Source organism: Pyxicephalus adspersus, chromosome 3 (genome assembly GCF_032062135.1).
Source record: "Pyxicephalus adspersus chromosome 3, UCB_Pads_2.0, whole genome shotgun sequence".
Classification (NCBI taxonomy): domain Eukaryota; kingdom Metazoa; phylum Chordata; class Amphibia; order Anura; family Pyxicephalidae; genus Pyxicephalus; species Pyxicephalus adspersus.
Window position 1 is genome coordinate 70,317,188 of NC_092860.1, and position 11,166 is coordinate 70,328,353.

Consider the following 11,166-nt stretch of genomic DNA (forward strand, 5'->3'; position numbering starts at 1 on the left):
GAGGGGGCGGGGCTACACACTAACATCTGGAAACCGTCCCATAATGCAGCGCGGCACCATCCACCCGGAATAGATAGAAAATCATGGCTGCCGGAGGGACATTCAGAGCTGTGTCGGCTCTGTTCAGAAGCAGCGGCAGCGTTCAGCTGCGGGGCTATGCGAAGAAAGCGGGTAAGAGGGGGCAGAGAGGACACAAAAGTCATCTCGGTTTATTTTTTTAGGTCTTTTCTTTTTTGACAATACGTTTTTTGACCTATACTGTTAAGGTCAGACAACAATATAGAGCTGAACTGCAGCTGTTTGGAACTAAATGTGAATAAAATGTCAGCCTGCAGTTTTTCTTTTTTATTGCAGTAGGTATGTGTGTTGTGTTTTGTGCAGTAAACACATCTTTATAAAGTACACTGAGCTGCAGGCTGCTGGGAAAGTACACCCACATGGCTGTGATGTCCAATGAAGGTGACCAAAGATCCAGAACTTACTGGAGGACTGTGTGATGATAGTGGTGCCTGAAATGAGGACAGATTCATTTATTGGTAAAAACTGTAATGGGACAAGTGAATCATTTTTCTTACAGAAGTGAGTTTGACTGTCCCTTCTACAATAAAGAACCTGATTTCTCCCATTTTTTTAATATTACCTTCTGTTTTGCTTTTACCCAAAACAAACAAACAAAAAAAATCACACTTTCAATCCCAGAGATCAGTCTATCTGTCAGGAGGTTTCTTCCATTGGGTCCCGTGTAATCCCGGTATCCTTCTTCGGCACGGCGCAGAGGGAGCGCAGGGTGCCGCTATGATGGGGGAAAAACTTGCCAATATCACTGTGCATGCGTGTGATCAGCAATTTTTTATTTTCCTATTGATCAAAGGGCTCCTGCGAATGCTCAAGATGCTCAGAAGAAACAGCCAAGAGCCTCCTAGGATGTATGACGTAGGTATCCTGGGAGGCTCTGCGCTCGTTTTTGATTGCCTAGGCCAGGGGTGTCTAAACTTTTTGCAAAGAGGGCCAGATTTGGTGAGGTGAAAATGTGTGGGGGCCGACCATTCAGCACGTACTCAGGGTTAATGTGGGCTCTGCAGAGCACGTTCTTGGAATCTGAGTTGGCGTGGTTTGTGCGGATCCTGCCATCACGGTGCCACAGTAAACAAACACAATACACAAACTACAGTTATTTTTTTTTCTTCCTCCTGCGTAACCCTCCCTTTATATAGTTACATATTTATTTAGATCCTGGTAGCTACAGCCTGTTTATATCTAGAATTATCTATGCAGTAAAGTTCTTTATTTGTTTTTGTTTTTTTTCAAAAGCTGTAGCTTTATGGACAGACCTCATCATTGGCCCTAAATGATGAACCTACTTGTTTACAATATATAAATAGATAGAGATGTGGATTTCAATGATGGTTTTATAAGCCATGCAAGTTGTATTCAAAGTGTTTTGACTTGCATCTAATTGCTAGTCTGAGCACAGCTTTAATCCATATTTAGTGTATAGGAAAATCATTTCAACTAAAACAAATATTTATTTACAGTTTTTAAAGGGAAAGGAAAAGGACTTGTCAAAGATGACCTAAAAGTCCCTGAAGTTTGCAAAGACCCTTTTATCTTGGCCACACATGCTATGGGGTTGAATATATACAAAGCTGGTTCTGATGTCAAACTTAAGGATGATTCTCAGTACCCAGAATGGTAAGTAGAATGTTTTCTGTGCAGATTGTGAAGTTTGAGATGATTCTGGGTATTACACTTTAATCATTCACATTTTGTCCTTTTCACATAGGCTTTTCCAATTAGATCTAAGTCCACCCAAACCTCTGGAAGAAAGAAGTCCAGACACCCCTCAGTACTGGAAACTGCTTCGAAAACTGCACATGTGGAGAAACAATCGTCTAGCCAAAGTGAAGAAATTTTGATAAACAGATCTGCCTTGTTGCCTTTGTAACCTGCAGTATGTTGCTTTAGAACAAGCTTAAACGTATCCAGCAAAGACTTAACTATTAAATTATTTTTCTTAAAAATGTGTCTTAATTATTGAAACGAAGAAAAACCTAAAAAAAGAGTTGGCCTTACACATTTTACAAAACTGAACTTTTGGGGATTTGCTCACATCTGCTACATTTTTTGGGGATCCCCCATACTACTGCTTCTTTAAATAAGGTTCAACATACGCTAATCTCTTTACCATATGGAATCAGAATGATTTCCTAATTGTGTGCTGTTATTGAAGTTTTGTAAAGTACCGTTGTTGTCATTTTCTGTATGTAAGATGCCTTGGTCCAGAGCCCTAACTTGCAGATTGGGGCATTTACATACATAGCTGTTACTGTTACGTGCCCAAAAGGGTTCAGGTTTCTTATTTGTTGCCGGAATGTCATAACCTTTAGGTGAATTGAGAATTTCTAGTGTTCGGTGCAAGTGCCATGGGTAACACTCCTATGTATATCAAGCTTTTTGTCATTGGTAAACACTCAGGCTTGTAGATGTTAGGCAGTACCTGTTAGAAAGTTATGGAGACAGTATTTTGAGTGGAAATTCATGGTCACTTTCCTGCTGGTCCAGAAACGTAGCATGCCTAATACTAGAAAAGATCTTCTCAAAACCAGGGCATCCTTTAACACAGGGCACCCTGATGCGGTGTAGTGTTACTATGGTCATTAGTGCTGTGTTGGGTTGTCATTCCAAACGAGCGGCACTGCACTATACCGTTTATCTGGTAACATTCATAGTGATAAAGTGCATGTTAACACATCGCACCACAATGGTGTGTTTCAGTCTATCTGGTGTGCTTTATTATCAAGAAACTTGAAAAGACAACCCTCTAGGCCAGGGGTTGGCAAACTGTTATGGCCAATAGGCCATTTCAGGGGTGGGCAGGAGCACACTAGGCCAGACTTCCCTAATGGCTCCACCCACCTTCAGGGAACGCCCCCTGAAGTGAAATCCCTCTCCTCCGTATGCATTGCCGCCGCAGCGGAAGTATCAATGCCGGCTGCGGTAAATAGCGGAGCCACAGCAAGGAGGCGGCACAAAGATCCAGCGGCTACAGTAGTTCCTAACGCCCCCTGGCTGATCCGCCGGCTCTGGAGCCGAGGGTTGCTGGCCAACATTAGGCTGGATGGGCCAAGGGGTGTTAGGCTAGAACGAGTTACCGGCTAGGCTGTATCTGGTCTAAGGGCCGGAGTTTGCCAACCACTGCTCTAGGCCAGGGGTCAGCAACCTTTACTATCAAAAGAGCCATTTTGCCTCCTCTTCCACTAAAAAATAGTCTGGCGCCGCAAAACATAACACAGTTTATAAACTTTTAAAAGTTTTAATATTTTTTTAATTTTACCTGTTACAACAAGTGTGCATGTGTAGGCCTACTTTGAAATAAATTAAACACTGAACTATGCCCCTTTCCAGAGAAACTGGGGTTCAGGTGCCTCCAGCAATGTGTAACGGTAGATTTTTTTGATGGGCAGAGTTCTTTATGTTCTGATGATAGCCTAACAATTAAATTTTAGGGAGTGTTAGTCACAGGTGTCCCCCACTTGCATGTACATTTTTAGTTTTGTACATCTCCCTATTCCAGAGGAATTGGGGTTCAAAGGAGGGGGATGTCATTGTACACACCCATTTGTACACGCCCCGTGGTAGATTTATTTCACTGGTAGATTTTTTTCATCAGAACACCGGATAGGGAATCCCCCTCCTCCGCAGTGTCTTGGGAGGAAGGGGATCCCCCATCAGAGAGCTCCCTGCTGCACCCGAAGGGAGCCACAATAAGGAGACTGAAGAGCCGCAGGTTGCAGACCCCTGCTCTAGGCAGTTACCTCTGTTTCCGGATCTCTGGCTGACAGAAATCAAGTCTGAAGTATGAACAGTTTGTTTCTTATTTTTGAATTCTCTTTTCAGAGAAGAGGGAAGAAAACCTACAGGGATAGAAATGCCAATATGTTAATAGGTGCCTCTCATGTATTTAATCTGTGCATTTAGTTATTTACCCTATTTAATATACAGCGCTGCCTATTATGTTGACGCTTTATAAATACTGTTTAATAATAATAATTTGCCTACAGCTCCATTTTAATATAATGTGAGTTTGAAAAACCAGGTTAAAAAAGGAGACTTGAAGCAGCATTATTAATGTAGTTTCACATATGTCCTATTCTGTATCTTGTAGCTACACCCACAGCTGGAATTTAAGGCTTTAATATTTATTGAATGCAATATAAAAGCAGTCTAAGTTTTTTATAAACACTGGATTTTATCATTTTGCAGACCCCAAACTTTCCTTGTAAAATACTGTGTTGTGATAATTTGCATGTTAAGGCACTGCATCACAGGGGTGTGTTTCAGGCTATTATTTTGTTGTTTTTGGCTATTGCCACACATTAAAAGTGGGATGAGTGTTCTGAGCTGCAATGGCTTACCTTTTTACCCTTTTGGGCCTGTAAGAGGCAGATGATGTTTCTATTTGGAACAAACCTATGTTGATGGTTTATTTTACTGTTTACTAATAGATCATACTACAGTATTTATGGCACACTACTTTTGAAGTCCTGGTTGTCAAGGAGCAAAATCTATTCCCGCTTTTATAAATATATAGTTGAAGGTAAACATCAGAATTTTGACAGTGGGGCAAAGAAGTGGAGATCCGAATGTCTAGTCACCACTTTTTATAAGTGGCCTTTGTTTAACAATTAATTATATACACATGACTGTTCAAGGTGTACAGGGTGATGCTTTATTTGGATATGGGTATTGTGTGGTGTCAGTAGGCCTACCATTCTTGAACAATAGCAAGGTAAGAATACAAAAGTTCAGCACACAGCTTAGGTATTTTATTTATTATAGCAATTGTTTTCATTGGAATTTTTGTTCTATTAGGGGTGACTTCTAAAAAGTATATTATGACAAGAATACAATTGCTTTATCAATAGACTTCTATAAGTATTTTTGAAACAGAATATGTACCTAACGTCTGATACATTTCTAGGCATTCATAACGATTTTTTTTTTAGTTCATTAAAAATGTGCAGCTATGTAGTTCTTCAAAGTAATAAAACATTTTTTTTAAACAATTTTTTTTTTCTGAGCAGGGGCTGATATGAAATATTATGGTTAATTCAAGTGTTGTATGCTTTGATATTATTTTCTTAAGTAGTACCTTAATCTGTTTTTGCAATATTCCAATGCATATTCAGACTGTAATATAAAGGGACAACAATGTAATCGAATAAGGCTTTAGTGCAGAGCACTGCATTGCAAAGCTAACAAATAGAATTGGCCTATTAGAGAAGAAAGCTAAATACGTTAAAAAGGTTCTGCTGTTCCTTTACAAGTTGTATTGTGATTTAGACAAGAAAAAGTAAATGTTCAGGTTTTTGTATAGCATCTGGATCAGAACTGCATGCTATGGCAGATAAGGCAGTTCATACATTTGCATTATTTGTGTATTTAACTTTATGAGCTTATTTACTCTTTAACAGCTCATAAAAAAAGTGCATCAATCTATTAAAATTTTTCAGGCAAATACATTCATTATATATGGCAACCATTTTTTGTTGTGACTTAAATTCTTGGTTACCGGTAAACTTTTTTAATAAATTGTCCCCACTATGTTTTTTCCATTTCCCTGTTAGCATATTTATGTCTTAAACGTTTTATAAATCAATAAAATAAACAATTAGCTGACACTTCTAAAACACTGTATTCTATGCTGTATGTCATACATCATATTTGCCATTGGACATAAAGTGGTGAACCCCATTTCTGTTAGTATTATTTTGATTTGTAATACATCATTTTTTTTATTTTAGGCAGCCACTAACAAAAGGTTTAAACATGGTTGTTAGTAAATAGTATTGGACTAATAACAGTAAATCTCTGAAGAAAAAAAATAGGAAATGGAATTGCTGATTACTTTATTAGTGCAGGCTCTAAAGCTGATATCTTAATAATTTATAAACTACCTAGTGACGGACTGACCATAATCTAACATTGAGTCAGTAGCTCACTTTGTAGGAAAGTCAAAATGTAGATGAAAGTACTGAATTATTCTCATTTAAAAAACAGTCCATAATGGCAGATATTACATTTTATTTTCACAAGTTTAACTAGTGCAAGCTCTAAACTTGTTTTCAGTTCTTATGTTTTGGCTATAACCCCAGTTTTTGCAGTTTTCAGATAAGCTACCAAGTCTTGTCTATGGTTTGAATGTGCTCCTTGGCCTTCATGCGAAGTGCAGCAATGCTGGAGCTACGGTCCAGCTCCTCCATGGGAAACTTGTCAACAAAGCCTCCCATGCACTGGTAGGGGCCACTGCTGAGAGGTTGTATTGATGTCATTGTAGGTGCACTGTTGAGGAAAGTATGACCAGTGTAATGAGACTGGAGATTTTGAGAAGGGGCTATAAATCCTGGTATGCTGTGCACACTGCTGGCTGTAGAAATAGGGGAGGTGAGCCAAGGATCCAAAGGTAAAGAGGAGCTTAGCGGCCCAACATTGGTGGTGATTGGCGTTCGTGAAAATGAGAGCAGTGGGGAATCGTGAAGTTTGGCAGAAGATGATTCCAGCTTTTCCTGACGCCTCCATTTTGCCCTTCGGTTCTGGAACCAAACCTGTATGCAAAAATAATTATGGTTCTCCAGTAAAAATCAGATGTAGTATGTTAGAAATTAGTATAGCAACAGGTGTTGAGAAGGAGAGAGAGCGAGAAATCTCTAGCATAAGGATAAGAGCAATTAGCACTAAGGACAGCTCCTGGATAAGAAGGATCCCATTAACGGATCAAGGTAGCCACAAATTGGATATTTCGGTTTATGGATTAGTAGGGAGAAGACAGTGAAGAATGCAGGGTAATAAAATGTCATGGTGGTGGTTAGGCTGAGCTAAAGATTAAATGTTGTGATAATATTTTTAAATTGTTTTGGGCAAAAAAATATGAAATGTCATGGAACATACCATGAACCTTCAAGGTAAATTTTGTGTCAGTTATCTACTATATAAGGAGGTATGAAGTATATATTTACACAGTCCAGACTATGAATATAATTAAGGGAATGTCAATTATAAGAGATTTAGGATATATTATAATAGATATAAAAGTAATGTCCTTATATGATTATTCCTAAAATATAAATATGTATAATTTATAATAATAAAGAATTTCTCTAATGGTTCTTGATTGTCAGATTATGATATATAACGAAAAACATTAAACAAATTTGAATTTATAGCAATAACTACATAACTCCTCCCTTTCAAGCTCCCTAAACTACATTAAATTCTTTCAAAAACTTTCAAACATGGACCAATGTCATCTTCAGCCCCTTTAAATCTGCATAGTGCTGTACTCTAAGGCTACACACACACACGTCCAATGGCACTCGTCCGATAATCGTCTCAGGGCCGTTATCGGACGAGAATCTGGCGTGTGTAGAGCGCCTGTTGTCCATCATCCGAATGACCATCTTGGCAGATCCACGGACAATGGATGATGAACGATCTTGATGAAAGCAAAGGGTGGAGGGAGTGCGCAGCAGGGTGCCTCTCCGCCACCCCCCCCAATCCCTCCAAAGAGCAGATTGGTGCTGTATGTACAGTACTCATTCATGCATCGTGCAGTCCTTAGTCGCTGGAAAGGATCGTCAAAGATCCCTTCCAACGACAATTATTGCACGTGTGTACCCAGCCTAAGACTGTGGGGACACTAGAAATCAGGACCCTATTTGAGACTATGCTTTCTGTGGGGAAGCACCCTTTTCCTTTATAAATAAAGGAAAAAGTAGGGTCCTGTGTTAAAGTGCCATTGGGTCTGATTTAATAAAGTTCTTTGAGGATGGAGAAGATACACTTTCATCAGTGAACCTTGGTGATCCAGCAAACCTGGAATGGATCTAATCCAGGATTGAAAAGATTTGTTAAATAGAAAATTAATTATAAGAAATCCATTCCAGGTTTGCTAAATCACCCAGGTTCACTGATGAAACTGTACCTTCTCCAGCTTTGGAAAGCTTTATTTATTTAGGCCCATTGTCTCCAGGAACAGGTAGGGGAGCTGGCCCATACTCCTCTTGCTAGTGTCAGCAGAGAAACAACAGTCTGCACACTCATGAGGTCATCCAAATCTAACCATGAACACAAGTTTGCTGCTCCCCGTTTCACACCTGTCCGAAATTCCCAGCTGCTGTCAAAAAGGTGTGTTTAAAGTGTTTATATATACTCTATTGTATTTCTTTATCTTATGTCTAAATAAAGATATATTGTTACTCTTTTATTGCATATGTTGCATTTAAATACAGATCAAAGGAATGAGTTTCAACCTACATATGATGTTAGTTAATAAAAAATTTGTCAAGTTTAAAAGAAAAGTTATAAAAAGTTTATAAACAGAATGCTTGATTTACCCCAATCAGCCTCAATTAACCAATTCACTTTTTTGTTTTATTCATTTTTTCACATTTCAGGCTTCCTAATCTATTTTAACAGGACAAGATCCTACAATTAAAGCAAAAGTTGCAGTGAATGGTACTGTACAAAGAAACATTTTTACTCTATAAATATGCAAAAAGTGCACAAAGCACACCAAGTAAGAATGTATATGACTAATATTTGTTTATTCCAGAGTTCAGTTTTCGGTAGGCTTAGGACAAAGTCTTTGCCAAAAAGAGCAAGGACAAGTTCAAAGAATTGTAAATCAATAAATTCAGATAAATAGAAAAAAAGGCAACCATCAGAAAGGAGAAGAAATGTGACAGAATGGGATGTGAAACTTACTGATGTGGGAAACCAAGTTGTGGCTGTAATTTGAAATTTTTTACTACCTTTGACAACATTTTAGATTCCATGTGTCTTTCCATATGAAAAAATTACACCTAATTACCATGATGAGCACATGCTTCAAGTTTGTCGCAGATGTCTTTTGTTTCAGTCTCAAGGCAATATTACTGCTATGACAAGCTGGGAAGTAGTGGCCTCATTTTTTATCTTGTATTTCTTTTTTCTTAGAACTTAAAAATAGTAAACATAAACAATATGTATGTTCCTAAAGGCTTTTCAATTTGGTCACGTTATTTGGTTTTGATGCAAAAAAACAATAAATTAGGTTGGGTTATTTTGTATACAGATTGAACCTATTCCAGTTACAGTGATTATAACCATCCCCTTTTTTTTGTTAGTCTCACCTGTACTCGAACCTCTGGAAGGCTAACTTTCATGGCAAGCTCTTCTCGGCTATATACATCTGGGTAGTGGGAACGCTCAAATGCTCTTTCTAATTCATGCAGTTGGTAGGTAGTAAAGGTTGTTCGGTTTCTGCGATGTTTCTTTTTTGGAACCTCATCTTCTTCCCCTTCTGCAGGACATGATGTTGGTGTATTTTCCCCTCTTAGATCACACAAATCTCCTTCACATTTGTCTAGAAACATCATAGAGATTCTGTAGAATAAAGTATTGATAAAATATTATAGGGACTTGATGAAAATAAATAAAAAAAAGCACAGTGGAAAATGAGGATACCATTAGTTATGTTACCAATAGCCTCTATGTCAACACTAATGTGTTGGCTACAACCATTTAATAACCGAGCATTGTTTTTAAAATCACAATCTTGATTATAAATACTAGAAATCCAAAAAGGCACCTCCAGTCGCAGAATGTACAGTACAATTGGATAAAATATGCTTTCCAAAACCTGTCACTAAGTATTGATGTTCAATCATTAAGCATTGATGTTCACTTATTCTCTAGGCCGAATGCTAGGAAGTGTGCTATGATATGGTCCTTTGTTAGAACTGTCTGTCGGTATGGTTCATTTCAGATATTACCCCTTTCTTACTTGGTTATTGGCATTGCCGAGCCAGTATTGAATAATTTATAAATACTTTTTTTAATTTACCTCCTTCTGTAAATGCTAGTTGTCTGGTGTCCAGCTTAGGAAAGCCACAGTAAACCCTAATATCCATAATTATTCAATAACTCAGATGCTAGATTTTGGATCTGAACATCCAGGAACATTTTTTTCAGAGAGGTTGAGGAGATTTATGACAATTTTAATATTGCTGCATGAGCTTGCAGACCTAATGTATACAATTGTGGTTTACAAACCCTTACACATGATTAAGCCCCCACATCAATCCTTAAAATCAAAATTTTAATGATTTCTTATATAAGGGAGTATGTAATGGTTAAAATCTCTGCCATATAAACCTAACAAATGCCATCCCCCGCCAGTCTATCCAAAATAAAAAATTTTGGTCTTTACATGCATATTAATCCATGTGTAATCCATTTAACTTCTAACCTAAACCTAACCCCTATATTTAGTCTTTGGTTTAAAATGAACAACAATAATAAATGCCAACAATAGAAAAAAAAATTATAACATGAAATAGTTAAATTTTTTTACTTTTTTTCTTTTTAAACTCTTTTTTTTATATGTTAAAAGTAAATAATAGTAAATAAAGCTATGGTGTTTTTTAAAGACTGGAACTTTACTAATAAGTATACAATATATTGTACATAAAGAAAGAAAGACAAATGTATCACATTTGTCAAAATCGTGTTGTTTTAAATTTTTAAAATTTTTGGGCATTAGCGTTAATTGGAGTCCTTTCTAATATGTGACTAATTCTGCCGAAACATGCATGAGTAGAGTGTAAATATAGCTCTCATGAATTGATGAATGTGTTAATGTTTCAATAAGGTTACCTGGCAAGGTCTTTTCCAGTCACACTTAACTGCAAGCAAACAAGTGGATCAGCCTCAACGTAAACCACTGCCGGCTTTGGAGAATTAAGCGTTGGTGGATTCTGAGAAGAGGGTACTCCAGCTAGGAAGATGTGCAGGGAATCCTAGTTAAAACTTCACATATGTCACAAGACTGAATGGAGCATCACAGGCACAAGGGATTTCAATACTTAATTAAAAGATCCCCTCCCCTTCTTAATAATGATAGGCAGAGGTCAGGGGATGAAGGGGATGACATGCAATTGTAATGGGCTAGCAGATTAGTTTTTTAAACTTTGTTTTTGTACACATTGTATGTAGTTGCTATTCTTTTAACATAATAAATTAGTTTATGGTTAATGGATTTCTAATTTATTTACAGGATTTAGATTACATGTTGTTTATCAACCGAATTAAAGGAAGAATACTTTTCCTAGCACTTTAAGGTAGTAT

General features: G+C 37.6%; 2 protein-coding genes across 2 annotated transcripts; one reads left to right on the plus strand and one right to left on the minus strand.

Annotated features, from left to right (window-relative positions):
- The first annotated feature begins 16 nt into the window (after positions 1 to 16).
- MRPL54 (mitochondrial ribosomal protein L54) lies at positions 17 to 2,021 on the plus strand. Its single transcript, XM_072405113.1, has 3 exons — positions 17 to 171; positions 1,536 to 1,692; positions 1,784 to 2,021. Exons 1-3 carry the CDS (start codon positions 84 to 86, stop codon positions 1,914 to 1,916), a joined length of 378 nt encoding a protein of 125 aa, XP_072261214.1. The 5' UTR covers positions 17 to 83; the 3' UTR covers positions 1,917 to 2,021.
- Positions 2,022 to 4,733: 2,712 nt separating this feature from the next.
- RAX2 (retina and anterior neural fold homeobox 2) lies at positions 4,734 to 10,860 on the minus strand. The gene is made up of 3 exons (XM_072405114.1): positions 10,696 to 10,860; positions 9,171 to 9,423; positions 4,734 to 6,605 (listed from the first exon to the last, which is right to left on the minus strand). The coding sequence occupies exons 2-3, from the start codon at positions 9,414 to 9,416 to the stop codon at positions 6,177 to 6,179; spliced, it is 675 nt and encodes a 224-aa protein (XP_072261215.1). The 5' UTR covers positions 9,417 to 9,423; positions 10,696 to 10,860; the 3' UTR covers positions 4,734 to 6,176.
- Positions 10,861 to 11,166: the final 306 nt, after the last annotated feature.